The sequence below is a fragment of the Amblyomma maculatum genome, chromosome 6 (assembly GCF_055883805.1).
Source record: "Amblyomma maculatum isolate TAMU_Amacu chromosome 6, ASM5588380v1, whole genome shotgun sequence".
Classification (NCBI taxonomy): domain Eukaryota; kingdom Metazoa; phylum Arthropoda; class Arachnida; order Ixodida; family Ixodidae; genus Amblyomma; species Amblyomma maculatum.
In genome coordinates this window covers 151,425,871-151,447,029 of record NC_139349.1, presented here as the reverse complement: position 1 = coordinate 151,447,029, position 21,159 = coordinate 151,425,871, and the positions used below count along the sequence as shown (strand labels likewise).

Below are 21,159 nucleotides of genomic sequence, written 5' to 3'. Positions count from 1 at the left end.
TCGATGGTGAAGCTGTCCTTCAATATCGATGGCCTCCCTCTGTTCAAGAGTAGCCTCCAACAAGTTTGGCCAGTCCTTGCCCAAGCTCATCATCCCGGCGACAAAAAGTTAGGGTATTTTCTGTAGGAATATACCGCGGCACATCTAAGCAACATTCTTTAGATGAGTATCTTGAGCCATTCCTTCGAGAAACCATGCCCTTGCTCAAGGATGGATTCACTTACCGTAACAGGCACTACAGCGTAATGATTAAAGCTGTGCTGTCTGACGCGCCAGCCAAAACTTTTGTCAAAGCTACGAAGTCTTTTTCTGGTTACTACGGCTGTAACAAATGTTGTGCTAGAGGAAAATACCTTGGGCGAATGATATTTCAAGATATGGACAGCACTCTACGAACAGACGAGTCGTTCAGATCCCCAGGCAGCACAAGACAGCGGCCCAATATTAGAGGTGCACTGGCAATCAGTGGTCCAACAAAGGCCCTGCATTCCCGGCGTCCTCCCAACATAGGCTAGGCCTATCAGTAACACATCCAACAATGGACCAAGCTGACCAATGGTTTCCCGATGTAGGTGGAGCCATTCTCTAACGATGGCTACATAGGACCAATATATCCGGCTGCTCGCCCATATTGGTTAGACCATTACTGACGGCCTCCTACATTGGACCAATCTGTCATAGCGGTACACCAATATTGGCCGCTCCAGTCGTTAACGTGCCCTACATTGGCCCACTATAGCTCGTTATGACCCAATATTGGGCACACCAGTCTTAAGAACTAGCTATGTTGGACCAATCCAACCTAGTGGTTCTCCAATATTAAATAAGCCATCCGTTAAATTGGCCAACATTGGACTAATTTCTCTTACATTCTCCCAATATTGTTCATGCCATTCTGGAAAACCAACTACATGGGACCAGTCTAACATATTGGCTCTCCAATATTACATGTGCCAGTTCTGAGAATTGGCTAGCATGGACCAATATAACCTAGTGGCCCTCCAATATTGGGCGCGCCATATCTGAAAACTACCTGGATTGGACCACTCTAACCTAGTGGCCCACCTTTAATGGGCGCGCTGTTTTTGAAAACTGGCTATATTGGATTAATTTTCTTCTGTTCTCCCAATACTGGATGAGCCATGGTTGATAACAAATTTTGTTGGACCTATCTAACCTAATGGTCTTCCAATATCAGATGCACCGTTTCTGAAACCTGGCTACATTGGACCAATTTGTAGTGTGTTCTTCCACTATTGGACCCGCCATTGTTAAAGCTGCCCATGTTGGACCAAGTTGTCTTGTTTTTCCCAGTATCAGTGATGCAATTTTTTACAACTGGATGCATTGGACCAATTTGTCTTGTTTTCTTCCAATATTCTTCCCGCCATATTTTAAAATTGGCTGCAATGGAACTACTGATGGGGGATCAGTTGCTCCATTCCAAAGAGGGGGCTCTTTCCATATTGACAACACTGCATTTAAAGCATGGCTACAGTTCTTTGGAAAATCACAATCTTGCATTGGTTATGCAGATATATAGACAGCTTTTCCATATTGTTACCGGGAAACGCGAGACCAAAGTGATGTGCTCACTGACAAAGACGACGATCAAGGAACGCAGGCACGACGAAGCGTTGAAAAAGGGAACGACGCTGAGAGAGCGGATTCTGCACGGCTACCGAAGTCGCGTCCAGTTCAGCCCATCGCAGTGCCGTCACATTAAGTACATCCCCGTAACATCTTGGTGGAGGTCGCGGGTTCGACACAATCTGACGCTGGATCTCCGCAGTGGCCGTCACATCGGAACCGTTACGATGACAACCGACGCGGCTCCATCAACCTCCGCAACTCCAACTGTCGTCGTAGCCCACCCCCGTGACCCTGGCACATTCTGCGGTACAGATGAGGTAGACGTCGAGGACTGGCTTTCGCTTTATGAGCGTGTTAGCCAGCACAACAGGTGGGACGCCACGCTGATGCTGGCCAATGCCATCTTCTACCTTACCGGAACGGCACGCGTGTGGTTCGAAACACACGAAGCAGATATACCCTCTTGGGATGTTTGCAAACAAAAACTCCGTGACCTGTTCGGAAAACCGGTTGGCCGTCAATTCGCCGCCAAGAGGAACCTCGCCACACGTGCCCAGACATCTACCGAGCCTTATATTACGTATATACAAGACGTTCTGGCCCTCTGCAGAAAAGTCGACAAAGACATGACAGAACCTGATAAGGTGGGGCACATCCTCAAAGGCATAGCCGACGATGCCTTCAATCTTCTACTCTGTCGGGACTGCTCTATGGTTGACTCCTTTCTGCAAGTTTGTCGACATTTCGAGCAGGCCAAACACAAACGCATTGCACATCGCTTCAATCGGCTCCCCAACACTGCCCCTAGCTCCACGTGCGAGGATCTGCCGACCCTAAGGCAGCCTTCCAACACTGAAAATGTGACCCGCATCGTGCGTCGTGAACTGGAAGCGCTCGCTCCTGCTGCATCCAACCCGCCCTCTTCGGACAGTAACCTAGCGACGATATCCCTCATTCAAGCCGTCGTTCGTCAAGAGGTTGCTAACTTGGGCGTCCCCTATAGCCACAACGTGGAACCCCCCAGTTCCCATCCCCCCATCCCTCCCATGGTCGCCCACGCTGCGCCCCGCAACACCTACACGCCACGCTACCGATACCGCAATCCTGAGGAGTGGCGCACCCCTGACGACAGGCCGATCTGTTTCACGTGCTCACGTGTTGGCCACATCTCTCGCCACTGCCGCAGCCGCTGGACATCACCACCTCGACATTTCCCTTACGTTGACCGCTACTCCGATTACGGTCACCGCCGTTTCACGCCTCGTTATGAGCCGCCCCGCACCGATAACACTCCGCCTCCTCCTGTGTCCAGTCGCTCTCCTTCGCCGCCAGCCCGCCGTTCCCGTTCACCTCTTCCTAACCGCAGTTCCTCGCCGTCCTCTGCCGGCCGCTTCACGGGAAACGAGCCGATGCAGCTCCCGGAGGTGACGCTGCATTGGTACCCCGACCTGGAAATCCTCTGCCCATTTCTTCGCCCTGTAACCTCCTCTCCCTGCTCGTGGATGGTGTTCCCGTCTCTGCCCTCATTGACACTGGTGCCCAAGTCTCGATCATGAGCTCATCATTTTGCCGCCGCCTCAAGAAAGTCAGACCCCCGCCGCTTCGCCCACCGTTCGTGTTGCCGATGGCAGTACTGCTGCCGTCACTGGGCTGTGCACTGCCCGAGTCAGCCTTGCCGGTCATCACATCCCTGTTTTGTTCACCGTCCTCAACCAGTGCCCTCACAATGTGATCCTCGGCCTTGACTTTTTAACGGCCCACTCTGCCCTTATCGACTGTTCCAGCGGCATTCTTCGTTTGGACTTACCTGTCTGCTCAGAACATCCTCCATCTACACCCCGCCTTCGCTCCACCGAGTTCGCTCGCCTGCCCCCTGACTCTGCTGTTTACCTACCTCTGTCACCTTTCCCGCCTGTGCCTGACGGTGGCTATGTTGCTTGCCCTATCACCGAGGTCTTTCTTGACCGCAACGTCGTTCTTCCTCATCTCATCGTACGCGTTACACAGAACAACACCTACCTTCCTATCCTGAACTTCAGTCTGTCACCCCAAGTTCTCCCCGAAGGAATATCCCTTGCTACCTTGTCTCCTCTCACAGACTGCACCATTTGTGCACTCCCTCCTGGCCCACATTCAAGCGTCCTTCCAACACCCGTACTCCCCACCACAATTACCGACCCTATTTCCGCAATGATTGCCTCTGACCTCAGCCCCGAACGCGCTCAGGACCTGCACAACCTTTTGTTATCCTTCTCCGACATTTTTGACTTTGCTGCCGGTTCTCTGGGCCAAACATCAGTTGTGACTCACCGCATTGACACCGGCGATTCAAAACCTGTACATCGGAGGCCTTATCGTGTGTCCATTTCTGAGCGCCAAGTCATCCAGCAGGAGGTCGACAAGATGTTGGCCAACGATATCATCGAACCTTCGAACAGCCCCTGGGCTTCTCCTGTCGTGCTCGTTAGAAAAAAAGACAACAGTTGGCGCTTTTGCGTCGACTATCGACATCTGAACACGATTACAAGGAAAGATGTTTACCCGCTGCCGCGAATAGACGATGCCTTGGACTGTTTACATGGAGCCCGCTACTTTTCCTCTATCGACCTTCGTAGCGGCTACTGGCAGATTTCTGTTGACGAACAAGACCGCGAGAAGACAGCTTTTGTCACACCCGATGGTCTTTACCAATTTAAGGTTATGCCTTTCGGACTTTGCAACGCCCCTGCTACGTTTGAACGAATGATGGACTCCTTACTCCGCGGCTTCAAATGGACGACTTGTCTATGTTACTTGGATGACGTCATGGTCTTCTCGCCCTCGTTCGAAAGCCATCTTCGTCGCCTTTCTTCCATCTTGGCACTTTTCCGCCGTGCCGGACTTCAACTGAACTCAAAGAAGTGCAGTTTTGGTCGCCGCGAACTTAAAGTGCTTGGCCATTTGGTGAATTCCACCGGCGTGCAACCCGATCCTGACAAAATTCGTGCTGTCAGTGCTTTTCCATCTCCCCGTTCACCCCGTGATGTCCGCAGCTTTATAGGACTGTGCTCTTATTTTCGCCGGTTCGTTCCAAACTTTGCCGCTGTTGCTCGTCCTCTCACCAATCTCCTGAAGAAAGGCGTTCCTTTCTCATGGGGACCAGAGCAGGCTAACGCATTCTCCACCCTCATCGCTGTTCTCACCAATCCTCCTGTGTTGGCCCATTTCGACCCGTCTGCCCCGACGGAACTTCGCACCGACGCCAGTGGCCACGGGATTGGTGCCATTCTTGCACAGCGACAACGCGGCCAACACTGCGTGATTGCCTACGCCAGTCGTCTCCTGTCATCAGCGGAACAGAACTATTCGATTACGGAACGGGAGTGCCTGGCTCTCGTCTGGGCCGTTGGAAAATTCAGACCCTACTTGTTTGGCCGACCATTCACTGTAATTACCGATCACCACGCCCTATGTTGGCTCTCTTCCCTCAAGGATCCTGCTGGCCGCCTCGGCCGCTGGGCACTGCGCTTGCAGGAGTATACCTTTTCCGTTGTATACAAATCAGGCCGGCTCCACCAGGATGCAGACTGTCTGTCCCGTTATCCCGTCGATCCCCCTTCCTCTACTGACCACGAGTCGGACCCCTGTGTGTTCTCTATATCGGACCTTTCTCACATAGCCGACGAACAGCGCTTGGACCCAACCCTCAGTTCTCTTATCGACCGCCTCCGCACACACAGCCGTGACTCTTCCCTCGCCCTGTTCTTCCTTCATGGGAATACGCTATACCGCCGCAACATGCGACCTGATGGTGCTGAGCACTTGCTCGTCGTTCCCCAACACCTACGCTCTGCCGTTCTAGAACAAATGCACGACGCCCCTACAGCTGGTCATCTTGGCCTCTCACGCACATACGATCGCGTGCGCCGGCGTTTCTTCTGGCCTGGACTCTACCGCTCTGTCCAACGTTATGTAGCCGCTTGCGACCTCTGTCAACGCCGGAAGAAACCCCCTGTGCTGCCACCTGGACACCTGCAGCCGATTGCTATCCCGACTGAGCCATTTTCTCGTGTTGGCCTTGACCTCCTAGGGCCCTTCCCCGAGTCCTTATCAGGAAACAAATGGATCGCTGTGGCCACCGATTACGCCACGCGGTACGTGATCACTCGCGCCATTCCAACCAGCTGCGCCACAGACGTTGCTGACTTCCTTTTGTACGACGTCATACTACACCATGGTGCTCCCCGTCAACTACTTACCGACCGTGGCCGCTGTTTCCTTTCCCGAGTTGTTGAGGAAATACTTCGTTCTTGCTCCGTTCGGCACAAGTTCACCACTGCGTACCACCCTCAGACGAACGGCCTTACGGAGCGTATTAACTGCACACTCACCGACATGCTCGCAATGTACGTATCCGACAGTCATCGCGACTGGGACATTAGTCTGCCATTTGTCACCTTTGCATTTAACTCTTCGCGTCATGACACTGCTGGGTACTCTCCATTCTATCTTCTCTTTGGACGAGACCCCTTACTGCCCTTCGACACTTTGCTTCCCGCCGCTGGCCCCGTCACCACCTATGCCCGCGATACCATCGCCCGAGCCGACGCTGCTCGCCACATTGCTCGTCACAATCTCACCGTCTCTCAAGAAGCTCAAAAACGCCGCTACGACGCTCACCACCGCGATGTGCACTATCCTCCCGGATCTCTGGTGTTGCTCTGGCTTCCGTGCCGTCGTGTGGGGTTGTGTCAGAAACTTCTGCCTCACTACACGGGTCCTTACCGTGTACTTACGCCCTGTGACCGACGTGACCTATGAGATTGCACCGCTCCACCCAAAGTCACCGACTGCTAAACCCACTTCCGAAATTGTACATGTCGCCCGCCTCAAGCCATATTACTCCCCCTCCACACCGCACGACTAATACGCACCGGGACGGTGCCTTTTGCCGAGGGGGGTAGTGTTACCGGGAAACGCGAGACCAAAGTGATGTGCTCACTGACAAAGACGACGATCAAGGAACGCAGGCACGACGAAGCGTTGAAAAAGAGAACGACGCTGAGAGAGCGGATTCTGCACGGCTACCGAAGTCTTGCGTCCAGTTCAGCCCATCGCAGTGCCGTCACATTAAGTACATCCTTGTAACAATATATAATGCATGATTGCCATTTGATGTTTCTGACAATGAGATTTGAGTGAAACGCGCATCCACAGAGCACTTCAGTCACGTTTGCCTGTCCGCTCGATGTAATGCAAACCGCGCTATGATTAAAGTACACTTTTTGTATAGCGGTGGCCAGTTAAGTTGCAATTGCATGTATAGATAATTTTTGGATCTACAAGCCTATTCCCTCGGGAACAATTATGAAATAATGGGCTTATGACGCGCTGAGCTGCAGAGGGCCGGAGTTTTTTTCACTACAGCCGTTCATGTGATACGCGTATGGCAAGGTATTCAGCGCAGCTTTGCACTGCGAAAGCTTGAAACGATAAAAAGATTCATCTGTCTCTTAATCGTTCAAACATTTAATTTGTGCGTCGGCCTCAACCAGCATCCACTCAAAAGCTAAGAAATTGAAACATATCTTTCTACTCAGTATAGAGATTATAAATTTGCTTATAAAAACACATCTTTGTCAAAAGTATAGGGCCCAAGGATTTTTGTTCTAAGCCCAGTTACGAGGCTCGTAAAGCAACTCTAGCATTCGAAATCTCGTAAATGACAAATAGATCTCGCCCTCATTCTCTTCTAGCTTGCATTCTATATTCCAGTATTGCTGCTAGCAGCCGCGTTACAGGGCTTAGAAGCGACCCTCTCTTGGGCCATATATACTTTTGACATAATTCTACATTCTCCGGACAGCGAGCTACATAAATAGCGAGGCGTAAATACGTTGAAAATTATGGCGCCCGACATACAGTAATTTGGGTCACCCATAACAGCCGGGGAAGCACAACACCGCACAATAATACGACAGCTTTTTTTTTTGTTATGGTGACGCTTTTATTGCTGATCGCTGGCTGCCAGTATCGAATTCCGTCGATGTGTGCGGCCTCAATAGCTGCACTCCTGTGGGCACTATCAGGATATACTATACAAATGTCATATGTTCACGTGCATTTCAGCAGTCACCAGCAATAAACGTTTGCATGTCTCAATCGACATCCGTAACGCGAGTACGGACAATAGCATAGCGATTTCGGCGAGTGTGGAGAGTGAATGCACAAGTTTGAGGAAATGCAAATGGTCGAGTGTAGCATTGGCGAAAATGAAGTGAAATCGACGACTGCTCAGATGCCAAGATGGGCATACAATGAGCGCCAAACACCGATATCACCGACATATGTCGAGTTATGTTTTAATCAACCGGCAGCAGTCGTGGGCTTCGCTTGAGGATAACGAGTATGCTAGCAGTTTCATAAATTGAAAAAGGCTACTGAACATATCTTTTGGTGAAGTAATATTCATATAAATTGTTTGTCACGAGCGGGAAGTGTGCCGATCATATGCGAGATGTCAACAATCGAGCAATCGGGCAATCAAGCACTTATTTCCCAACCGATCGATCTCATTAATTCATTGGCGCTTGTTGAAGATATTTTGGTCTGTGGACAACACTAAATTTGCAATGAAATCATGCAGTATATAACAATACTTGACATAAAGAAGCTCAGCTTACGTTTTGTGCTATGCAAATCAGCATGTATTTATGTGCACAGATATATATAGTTGATGATGGACTGATTTTTTATGGCGCAAGGGCATCTTTGGCCAAAGAGCGCCAAAACACAAGGTGAAGTCACAACTGAATTTAATAAAATGTCCGAGGTGAGGTGTTTAATGAAGTACTTAAATACGATGGTGTATAGGGCCTAAAAGTTTTTCCGGAGTGTGTAGTATAAAAGCAGTGGTGTATAGGGCCTAAAAACATTGAGTTATGGTGTTTAGTGGTCTGAGTAAAACTGAAAGGGTGAAATGTACGTGTTAAAAGAATAAGTTGCCTCAGCAACAATTTCTTTAAAAGAAAGACATTTAATTAAAAGAAATGGGCTGACGCCCATGTTGATAAATGACTCCGTATAAAAAGCCTACTTTTAATAAATATTTAAAAAGTCTTTCTAAAGGGAACATTGGATAGTCGCCAAGAAAGATGGATGGATGTGGCGGTATTTGCTTCGTGTATAATTCAGGGAAGTGACGTCTCCTATGCTGTTCCAGTCTTTGACATTCTATTAAAATATGGAGTACTGTGAGCCGGCAACCACATCTCGAACAACGTGGTGCAGGAGAGTTCGTTAAAAGATATGAATGTGTTGTGTATGTGTGACCTATTTTCATCCTGCACAGAGCTACTTCTTTGAATCTGTTTTGTTTTTCTGTAGTGTATCTGCCTATTCTTGGTTTTATTGTGTGTAGTTTATTCTCCGTTGCCATGTCCCACTCCTCTTGCCATTGTTGTCTGATCGTGTTTTTGATGCGAGGCTTGAGATCCTGATATGATATGTTGTCAGTGTCTGTAGTGTTTCGAAGGGCAGCTGATGCAGCAAGCCTATCTGCTGCCTCGTTTCCTGGTATACAGCGGTGGCCTGGCACCCAACACAGTGTAATATTAAGTTCTAGTTTATGGGCAGACATAAGGGAGTTATAAAGGGAATTCAGGACTGGGTTCTTATTGTGCCACTTTCGAAAGGATAGGGACATTAAAACACTGAGGGAGTCTGTGTAGATGATCGATGTCTGTATTTTCTTTTCTATAATGTGTCTCACAGCTAGCAGGATTCCATGGCATTCAGCGGTAAATATACTTGTATGTCTGTTCAGTGTTTTTGAAAGTGAAAAGTGTGGTCCATGTGCTGCACAGGACACTTGAGCAGACTTCGAAGCATCGGTGTAATATTCATCACAAGTGTACTTCGCCTGAAGTAACATGAAGTGCCGCTGTATGGCAATAGAGGATGCGTGCTTCCCCACTGCAAGAAACGACAGGTCACAATTAACAGCATGCATTTCCCAACGGGCAATTAAGTCTTTTGGTGAAGTTGTATGAAAGCTGTTAATCGGAATGTCCAGTTGTTCAATATGCGTGGCAACTCTGACTGGATATGGCGGTGTTAGAGATGGTTTTCTTGAGAAGAGTGCTGTGCTAGTTTTGTCGAGCAGGAGGCGGCGACATGGATGGTTCAGTTGGCATAGTACCTTCATAGCATAAGTTACACAAGAAAATTCTCTCCTTCGTTGCAGTGACCATCGGTTCGCCTCGACATAAAGGCTAGCAATTGGGCTAGTTCGAAAAGCGCCCGTAGCGAGGCGAAGGCCGAGGTGGTGCACGGGGTCGAGTAATTTTAGTGCAGAGGATGATGCTGACCCATAGACCATCGAGCCATAGTCTATGCGTGATAGAACTACACTATTCAGAAGGCTCAGAAGGCAGTCGCGATCTGTACCCCATGACCGGTGAGAGAGAATTTTTAGCAGATTCATTGCTTTGAGACACTTCAGTCGCAACTGTTTTATGTGGGCAATGAAGGAGAGTTTTTCGTCAACAACTACGCCAAGAAATTTATGTTCCTTTTTAAAGGCAAGGCTCTGACCATTCAGTGTAATGTTGGGGTCAGGTCTGACGCCACGCTGCTTAGAGAAAAGTACACAAACACTTTTTTCAGAGTTAAATTTAAACCCATTGTCATCAGCCCACCTGGACAGTTTGTTAACACCTAGCTGAATCTGTCTTTCACAGATGGCCAAGTTGCAAGATTTGAAACTTATCTGGATGTCATCAACATATACAGAGCAAGAAATGGGTTTTTGGCAACACACTTTTTAAAGAGTTAATTTTGACTATGAAAAGTGTGCAGCTGAGAACACCACCTTGAGGGACACCATTTTCCTGTATGTACTGCTTTGAGTATGCATTGCCAGCACGAACTTTGAAGGCCCGCTCAGACAAGTAACTTCGAATTGTATTCAACATGTTCCCTGTGATGCCAAGAGAGAAGAGGTCGCGGATGATACCATAGCGCCAAGTGGTATCATATGCTTTTTCGAGATCGAAAAAGACAGATAAACAATGCTGTTTATGTACAAAAGCATCCCTTGCATAAGACTCGAATGCAATGAGCTGATCAGCAGTTGACCGCCCAGCTCTAAAACGAGCTTGGTTTGGATGAAGAAGACCATTGTATTCAAGGAAATGTAGGAGGCGGCGATTTACCATTTTTTCAAAAAGCTTGCATAAGCAGCTGGTTAGAGCAATAGGCCGATAACTGGCAGCAAGAGTGGGTTCTTTTCCGGGTTTTAATATCGGGATAATGATCGCTTCCTTCCATGCTTTAGGAAAACGTCCTGTGGCCCATATTTTATTATACAGGCAAAGTAGGGTTTCAAGCGTGCCCGTATGCAGGTGTTTGAGCATTCCATATGTGACCCTGTCAGGACCTGGTGCTGTGTTCCCACATGTGCCAAGTGCAATCTTCAGCTCCTGCATGGTGAAAGGGCTATTGTACCCTCCTGTGCACGGTCTTTTATCACATATAGGCTTCCTCTCCTCAGTTACCTTGTGCCGCAAAAAAGAATCTGTATAGTGCGCTGAGCTGAATACATATTCGAAGTGTTGCCCTAGTGTGTCTGCTTGGTGTTCAAGAGAGTCACCACTAGTGCTGACAAGGGGTGTTGGGAGAGTGTTATTTCCTTTGAGTGCTCTTATTCTGTTGTATACTTTGTGAGAATCAGAATAAGAGTTCACAGAAGAAAGAAATGATGACCAGCTTTCTCGCTTGGAGATGCGTCGAACACGTTTGCCATTTGCCTTTGCGCGCTTAAATTCTATTAGGTTTTCAGCCGTGGGGTATCGGCGTAACTTCGACCATGCCTTGTTTTGTGTTTCACGGGCAGTTTTACATTCTGCATTCCACCACGGCCTTCGTTTGTTTCGTGGCTTACTTGATGTTTGTGGAATGTGTTTTTCTGCAGCATCTATAATGTGCAGCGTGATCAAGAGTTGAGATTCGTCAACGCCTAAGCCAGTAACTGATGAAGAGGGCAGAGCTGAGTGCTCCCTGAACATCTCCCAGTTGGCCACATATTCTTTAAATTTCCTGGGACTAGATGCATTTACATTTTTATTGCCTGTGTACTTCACAGAGATGGGAAAATGGTCGCTTCCATATAGATTGTCAATAACAACCCACTCTGTAGCTGCCAAGAGCATCGGAGAGCCAATGGCTAAGTCAATGGCTGTGTACGTATTATGGGCTGAGCTGTAGTATGTTGGCTGTTTTGAGTTGAGTAAACATGATCCTGAGGACAACAAGAACTTTTCAATTAGTGCACCTCGGAAGTCTGTTCTTGTACATCCCCATAATGGGTGGTGGGCATTAAAGTCTCCGACCAGCAGCCATGGTTCTGGGAGTTGGTCAATCAGCTTTTCAAAATTTTTGTTGCATAGCCTATGATCTGGCGGAATATACAGCGAACATACCGTTGTTATTTTACCGAATATTAAGGCTTGTTTTGCCACTGCCTCTAAGTCTGTGTTAATCGAGATGTTTCGACAAGCGATTGACTTTTGTGTTATAATGGCAACGCCACCGGAGGGGTGAGTACTGCCTTGCCTATCTTTCCTGAAAATACGATACTGCTTGAGAAAACTTGTGTCTGTTGGTTTCAGATGCGTTTCTTGCAGACAAACTATGTTTGGTTGGTGTTCGGCGAGGATTTCATATACGTCGTCCAGATTTTTTAGGAGTCCTCGACAGTTCCAATAAATGATACTCTCGGTAGCCATTTTGGTAGGTGTGGAAGGAATATAGAGTAGGGTTAGGACTCGCCGCCCTTATCAGGGGGCTTAACTGGTGTATGTTTTTTTGATTTGAGACGGTCCAGCAGGCCCCGCCTCTCATTGGCGGACTCCCTAGGCGCCGCTGACGCTGCGGAGTCCGTGCTCACCTCCATCGCCTCTGGTGAAGGCATGAAGGCAGGAGGTTTTTCAAGAGGAACAAAGTCCCTCTCAGATGTATTTGGTGTCCCGGACGTCTGGGGGAAAGTGACCTCCGGGATTGCAAAGATTGGTGCAGCCGGTGGCTGCTTAGTGAGGAGCCGTGGTGGGAGCACGTCAGCAGCATTGCACTGCGTGCCCACCGTTACTAGACGCGGCCTGGCCCCTCTGCGGGCTGCGTTAGCATAGGGAGCTGAGGAAAGCATTCTGTGCTTTTTTCGGGCCTCTCCGTATGTTATCTTCTCAGTTATCTGTATATTGATTACTTCTTTTTCAGCCTGAAAGGCTGCACAGGACCGTGAGTATGCAGGGTGGGTGCCCTCACAGTTCACACATTTGTAGTCAGTTGCACCGCATTTATCGGTTGCATGGTCATGCGCGCTGCATTTTGCACAGGTAAGGCGTCCTCGACATGTCTGGCTACCATGCCCGTACCGCTGACACTTGAAGCACCTGCGGGGGCTTGGTATGTACGGGCTAACTTTGCATCGGATAAATTCCACATTGACAAATTCAGGAAGTGTGCTCTGGTTGAAGGTGAGAACAATATGTTTCGTTTTTATTTCTTCGTTCTTTCGCCTGATTGTTATTCTTCGTACTGCTGTTACACCTTGGTTCTGTAGGCCCTCAAGGAGATCTGATTCTGTTTCGTTTAGGAGGTCTCGCACAGAGACAACTCCCTGGCAGCTGTTAAGACTGCGGTGGGGTGATACCTGAACGTCAAGGTGAGCAAACGTTTTTGTTATGAGAAGGTTGTCAGATTGACTTTTGTCTGATACCTCTATTAGCAGGTCACCAGATCCTAGTTTTTTCGCTTTGTAGCTTGCCCCAATGATGGCCTTCAGAGAGTTGGCAATCAGAAAGACTGACAGTTCATTTACTGGTTGAGATTCGGTTACAGAGTGCAAGACAAGAAACTTTGGAAAGTTCTCAGTTGGTGTACTGATTTTTTGCGTCACTTCGGTGCGACTCCTCTTCGGGGGTCGATCAGGTTTTTTTAAAGGTAGTTTTTCCATGCAGTATGGATTGTTTTAAGGGGTCCTAATATATGTCGCCTCTGGTTCACCCTTATACGCAGAGGAAGGTCCCGGAGCCCCTCGCCTGGTGGACAGGCGAGGAGCCCATCGGCCGAGGCTTGACCACGGCCTCGACCGCCACCGTTCAAGGTTTCTTCCCTTCACCTCTCAACCTATCGCCACGGTACGGATTACAGCTTCGGTATGGGGGCTCAGGGTCCGTGGTGGCACCAAGCACCAACACCTAGTTTACACAAGGTGCCCTTGCGGGACACAGATATATATAGTAAACATGCAGTTATTTACGGCAATGAAATCAGTGCCATATCCATATTCCCTGCAAATTTCGCACTTGCATGTCATGTTGAATGGTGTTATATTGTTGCAGCACTTACATATATTTAGCCAGTACACATATTATCATTTGCTGAACAAGTAGCAGCATATCAAAATCACGTACAGCACACAATTGAGATTCAAACTGTCGATCGGATGTCACCGCGCGGGGCTTCGTCGATTACATTGACATATGACTGAATGCATGTAGCAGCACAAGAATAGCCATTGAGTTGATCATGACATTCGGTTCCACGACATATATATGAAACGGTGAATGTTTCATTTTAAATGGTGTCCTGAATAATGATGTAACAAATCATTCTTTATTCAGCCCCCTGCAGGTATATGCGCCGGTTTCGACATTTGAGGATAAACTGAAAAAAAGCAACTAGTATACACGGAAGCAATCTGTCTGAGCTGTGGTAAAGTTTCAATCTCTCAGATGGGGCACTGCCTAACGACAGATTAAGGGAGCATGACAATTCCCTAGATAATGGCTATGACTGGAATCTCCTTCCCCCCTTATAAAGGCTGCAAATGCCACCCTCTGATATGCTAGCATCAAGGAATGCACTAACATAAGTTATTCAGTGGCAAATGTCATTCAGAGCAACTGATAGCATGCCTGCCCTCAGACATATATGTGACCCAGAAAGGTGCTTTTTTGCCATTACCTAATCATCCTCCCCCCTTTTCCAGCATCACTCTTGACCTTTAAGTTCCAAATCGAGTGCAGTAACGAATATGGAGGCTTCTGCATGCACAAATGTCCTGCTAGAAATTGTGTGCATTTATAAATATTTTGTTGGAATTTAATACTCATGGTGTTCACCTCTTCACTGTTGTCCTTGCATCTTCGCACTTCCACACTTCATAATCTACTAGCAAGCTCAAATTGCTATTATTCTTGTGCCCTGCTGCAGCACTTCTGAAAGAAATGCTGAAAAAGTCTACTTATTCGAATGAAATATGCCTTGTAGAAATGCTGACACCAAATTTGTTTTGCCTTCTTTGTAGTAAGTAATGCTCTAGCAAGCATTGATCACAAAGTAGTACTTCACCAGTGGCTGCACAATAATTTGAGCGATTTTTTCCTCACACTGTTTTGGTTTCACCATGCACTAGTTAAGTCGAGTTAAGTATTTATTACATACAGTGGACTAAACATAGCCCAACGACAAACTTTGCTATATCACTTCAGTGTAGGCCGCATAGAAGTACAAAGTGCACTAATTGCTGACTCTATCATTAGCTCTTCAGGAACAGTGGTCCTAGCATTGTGTTGAATTAACTATGAAATTATATTCCAATCAATAAGTCAAGTGATCTATGCTGAACTCTCAGCTGGGGAACAGGTTGATGTAACTGAAATTGGCATGAGAAAGCAACTACTATAAATGCAGAAGTTGCTAGGAAGTATGAGTTAGTAATTTATGTTTGATAATGTACTACTCATCATTACAAAGAACACAAGCAATTAAGTACTTCCATACCTCTGCCAATGCCAAGAAAAATATATTAGCTATCCTAGCATGCTTAATTGTCATATTTCTTATATTTTGCGACTATAATGCAAATGTGTACCATAAAAAATCCTAGTTGTTATACCCATTAATCAAACTGTGATATCTAATAAAAATTTAACGCACCTTCATGCTTCTATAGCCTTACATGCAATACACCTCTCTGCATACTAATCTGCATTTTCATATCCCCTACATTTTTCTTGGCCTCGCTGATCGTTGATGCCTTTCATTCATGTCTACTGAGTTGAGAGCATTTGTGAGAGAGGAACAAGTGGCCCTTCGGGGTGCATTCGCGACCCTGCCAGCATAATTGGGTAGCCCTGAAAAGGGCTGTTGTCTTCAAAGATGAAACTTTCTTGAGTAAGGATCCTAAATGCAGCAATGCTCGGTTGTCATGCTGTAGAGAGGAGAGGCAGATTGCAGTGAGGCAGTGAGTGAGGCGTCGTCTGGAAAGGCCATCTTCAGGTGGTCGACAGAAATGCTGTCAGGGCTTCCATGAATGCCGATAATGGAGAACTTTGTTCCGTTTGAGTATACAGAATTAAAAATTAAGCCACTGTAGGGGCACTGAAGCAACTTGCAGACAGAGCCGTGCCAAACAAAGAGGCGAGTGCAGTTCAGATGGAACGTGTGAACAGTCGTGCAGAGGGTGTGGCACTCAGAGATGGTGGGAAAATTCATTGAGCTGCATCATGTAATTCATATGGTCGGGGCTTCTAGACAGATGAGTGGATTCAAAGAATTCAGCTGAAAGGAGCTGCACGGGTGAGCCAAAGGTAAATTCTTCCAGAGTACAGCGCACGGAGCATGCAGCACGGAGGCTGAGTAGAACCAGTGAGGAGGCAATCCAGAGGATAGTCAAGCTGGGCTTTAAGGGATGTCCTTAGCGAACGATGGAATCGTTTGGTCATGCCACTGGCAATGGGATGGCTCAGTTCAGTTCAGTCGTGTCCGACTCTTCGTGACCCTATGGACCATGTCACGCCACGCTTTCCGGTCTTTCACCATCTTCCTAACATCACATAACTTCATCTGCAGTGCCTCGAGGATGCCATCTAACCATCGCGTTCGCTGCCTACCCCTTCTCCGGCGACCCTCAACCTTTCCCAACATCAAATCTTTCTCCAGCGACTCCTCTCTTCTCATCAGATGACCAAAGTAGCTGAGCTTTAACTTTAGAATTTGACCCTCCAATGAGCAGTCAGGGTTTATGGTCGACAATATCGACTGATTTGATCTTCTGGAAGTCCAAGGAACTCTCAAGAGTCTTTGCCAGCACCACAATTCAAATGCGTCAATTCTTCGGCGGTCAGCCTTTTTCACAGTCCAACTCTCGCATCCATACATCACAGCTGGAAAGACCATAGCACGAGTTATACGGATCTTGGTTGGCAGACTAATGTCTCTGCTCTTTGCTAGGCGGTCAAGGCTAACCATTGCTCTCTTTCCCAGAATCAGGCGTCTCCTAATTTCATGGCTGCAGTCTCCTTCCGAGGTAATCTTGGAGCCCAAGAAGAGAAAATCTGTCAGAGCTTCCACTTCTTGTCCATTGATGCTCCAGGACTTGATAGGGCAAGACGCCATGATCTTTGTCTTTTTAATGTTCAGTTTAAGCCCAAACTTCTCACTCTCTTCTTGTACGCGCATCAGAAGTCTCTTGAGTTCCACTTCACTTTCTGCCATTAAAGTGGTATCATCCGCATATCTAAGGTTGTTGATACGTTTTCCAGCAATCTTCACTCCAGGTGAAGACTCGTCCAGACCGGCCTTCCTCATGATGCACTCTGCATATAGGTTAAATAGGCAGGGCGACAGTATGCAGCCTTGCCTCACTCCTTTCTCGATTGGAAACCAATCAGTAAGACCATGCCCAGTTCTGACTGTGGCCTCTTGCCCTTCATACAGGTTCCTTAGGGGACAGATGAGGTGAGGCAGCTCGAATATCAGAAAGTTCCAAGTAGAATCGTAAGGCTCCAAAGAGAGAAGATTCTGGGCGTCACGGTCAGTTGTTACTGTCCCACTGAGAAACACTTCGTGGGTATTCAGTATTAATTTTTCAGCAAAGGTGCAGAAATGGTAGAACCACATGACCCTGCTTGTATCCCAGCTTCAGGCACTGGACCTTGTCCTTGAAGTATGTGAGAGGCCATAACTTAGTTTCAGAGCCAACAATACCACAGCGCCGAATGCCTAGCCTTGAAGATTCTATTGGAATTTTGAAAAAATTCCTGGATTTGAGCAAGGGACTAGTTTTTACCCTTTCTTCACTCACTTCAATGACAACGACAGGGAGGTTGTCAACAAGAAAACAGTCGCCGACTTTCACATCCTGTTGCACTTGTTTGGCAGAGATGTGAGCACAGTGCCGCACCTCAGACATCCTTCTGCTAAGCTGTGCGAGTGGTCTGTTTGTTGATCGAAGCATTTTTTTTACCTTTCCGAGGTAGTTCTCAAAGGGAAAGGCACTGAACTCGTCAAGAGTGCCATGCTGTAGGCACTGCTCTGCCAAATGGGAAAGGGTGTGCACATTATATACAAGCTGTTTTGATCCGTAGAGCTTTCCAAATTCATGTACAAAATATATCAACAAACCCTTGGCAAACTCGTTCATGGTCACATGGTGCTCAGGAGAGGCAAGTACTCGGACAGCAACATGTAAAACCATGAAGTGCTTGTAAAGCGCTTCATCCAAAATGGGCTTGAGTGCTACAGGTCCCACGTATAGCAGAAATGTGCGGAACTCCGTAGTTTTCCATTGGTCAAGTTCTTCAGTTCCCCTGGGTTTCCGCTGAAAGCACCTCGGGAAGGCTGTGGCTGCTTCTCGAAGCCGATCATTCAACTCACTTCGCTGAACTCGGCCCAGTCTTGTGGCATATCCTGGGGAGACCCAGCTTCGAAGAAGTCGTCGCATCACCCCCAGGGATACGAGGTGCATATACTCCGTGGGAAAAGATCCCACCATGTCTATGTCTAAGGATATAAATGGTGAGATACCATTATGGTGCCGTTGATCTTCTTGGGCCCGAAATGATGTGTCAGTACGTTTTTCTGCGTTCAGGTCAGGGAATGTGAGCCTGTTTTCTACGTAGTGGCCTTTTTGGATGCACCGCTCGCAGCCATGGTACCCAGTGTGACCAGTTATCACCTTGACGAAACTCCTTGCTGGAGCATCACATATAACTGCTGTTAGGCTCACACTCACACAAACCCCTTTTATAACGAGTCCTCTGTCACTGAGGTTGCGGACTTCTACAAAAGGGGCAAGGAAGTCCTCAAGGCAGGGTGGGTTTCCTGTGCCACAGTACACGCTCACCATAAATGGTTCTAGCCCTTTCACATTTGTGATACGGCATAGTATTGGCCAAAGAGCAGTCTGCTTGCTCTTGTGCAGAGGAAGGCCGTCTATGTTTGCATGCAGCTTGATACATTCAGGCACTGGACCATGCTGAAGTGCCTGCTGAATGCACTCTTCAAGGCCGAAGTGCACAAATGAATTATCATTCTGCAAACTTGCTTTTCCCTGCGTCTGCATGACAGTTCTGGCGTTTTTTGGCAGCTCTGCAATCCCATGTCGACGGCAGAAACCAAGAACATCATTTAGGCATGCGTGAGTCATGTTGTGCCTGCGAGCTATAACAGCAAGCTCCTGTTCTATCGATAAGTGGTCCCCATCATGAGACTGGCTCACTTTCTCGTTCCCGAGAAATGAGTACTCCTTGCCTGAGGGAGAGTTACCTAAAAAACTGTCCTCACTGCCTGAGCTGCTCTCTGATGAATACCCTGGCTTGCTCAGGTCAGCCTCCACTATTTGGAGGGGCGAGTGTTCCCAGCTATCTGCTGATAGCGGTGGGGGCCTGTATCCGCTGCTGCTGGGGCCAGCCCCGTCGGCGCTGACCTGCAGCGGCGAAACTGGTCCGCTGTCATTGGAGCCAACCGCGCCAAAGCTGACTTGTAGCGGTGGACTTCGCACGCTGTCACTGGTGCAAGCGCCGTCGTCGATGCTCATCTCGACGCTTCTCGGTCGCTTGCTACGCCTAGCGGGAGATTCCGCTGGTGCTCGCTCGATGCCGAGCTCTGCCAAGGCTTCCTTGAACTGTTTTTTGACGACATAATACTTTCGAAACTTATCGCTCATTGTGGAGCGCGAAAGAGGCTGTTCAGCTCCGAAGTGCCAAAAAGTATGCCAGAAAGACAAACAAGAGACAAAGGCGATGGTCCCAGACTCCCAGATACCAAAATGGAAATTGTTCCGTAGCCCTCCACTACGGCTCCTCTTTCTCTCTTCCGACTTTCACTCCCACCTCCCTCCCTTCCCTTACGGCGCGGTTGAGGTGTCCACAGAAAACAAGTGAGACAGTTACTGCGCCTTTCCCTTCCTACAAATCAATCAATCAATCAATCAAAGGATTGGACTGGATTGGATTGATGTAGAACTTGTTGCTGGGCTAGCTGGTTCATGATCGTACGGGGAAAGTAAGCGCAAAAAAAAAGAGACAAACATAAGAGAGGATACAGGACAATGGGCTACTGTACAACTGTAGCGCGTTGTCCTGTATCCTCTCTCGTGTTTGTCTCTTTTTTTGCGCTTACTTTCCTCGTACGATCATGAGCCAACTAGCCCAGCAACAAGTTCTACATCAATCAATCAATCAACGCGCTACAGTTGTACAGTAGCCCGTTGTCCTGTCTCCTTTCTTGTGTTTGTCTTTTTTTGCGCTTACTTTCCCCGTACGATCGGATTGATTCTGAGGATTTTATCAAATCTCCTAGCCTTGTGTGTTTTCGAAATTTTTACTGAGTAAAAAATAAATAAATATTCACAACTTTTTTTATCAGGCACTCTTTTCCTATTTCGCTTCGTATCTGCGCTTGTGAGATCTGCCGTTCTTCAAATAGCGCGTCGTCATCACTTTGAAGAACGAAGCTCCCACCAGGGGGCCGCGTGAGCACGCGAGAAAATATTTGGCGCCGATTTTCCACCCTCCCTAGCCACGGCCGGTCTCGAGGGAGAGCGCGTTTCTCTTTTAGCGCGCGCTCTCTCCCTCGAGACCGGCCGTGCCCTAGCACGCTACTCCGAGAGGACCTCTCGCTTCGCTGGAGACTCGACTGTCAGCACCGTGTTTCTATCGCTCCTGTTATTATTATTATTATTCATTCTAGCTATTTCTTATCCCTTCCACACCTCTCCCATCCTAGTCCCTCTAATTTCTGCCCCACCATGGGGCTTTCTTTTTTATTTTTTAATCCGTCCTAAGAAGAAAAACCGTCTTCATGAGACGTGACCATGGAGGGCGAACTTCACCCTGCCGCCATCCGCGCCCGACTCTTCGGCCGCCACCGTCGTGCGGGCAGTTATGACTGCTCCCGCATGCTCCGCAAGCTCTGTGAGGAGGCCTCTAAGATCCTGGAAGCCCAGGAAGAAGCGAAAAAGTTTGTGGATGCCACCGAACGGTCTCCACCCTGGGAGGGGTTTCGTACCCCTCCGCAGCGACCCTCAAGTCCTGACCTGCTCGAGGATCTGGAGGAGCACACCATTGTGCGAACCCCTGAGCCGCCAACACTCCGACGCTTCGATGCCTCCTGGGTGGCAACACTGATTACAGCAGCCCACGATTCCGCAGCTGAAGCGGACGCACATGACCCATCCCTCGCGAACGGCGAGGCGGCCGACGCAGCGCAGCTTCAGGCTGCCTGCGCTGAGGAGGACGC

At 48.2% G+C, this 21,159-nt stretch overlaps 1 protein-coding gene across 1 annotated transcript; it reads right to left on the bottom strand.

The window, feature by feature from the left end:
• Positions 1-17,380: 17,380 nt before the first annotated feature.
• Positions 17,381-18,904, bottom strand: LOC146187055 (uncharacterized). Its single transcript, XM_084605753.1, has one exon. It carries the CDS (start codon positions 18,764-18,766, stop codon positions 17,507-17,509), a length of 1,260 nt encoding a protein of 419 aa, XP_084461879.1. The 5' UTR covers positions 18,767-18,904; the 3' UTR covers positions 17,381-17,506.
• Positions 18,905-21,159: the final 2,255 nt, after the last annotated feature.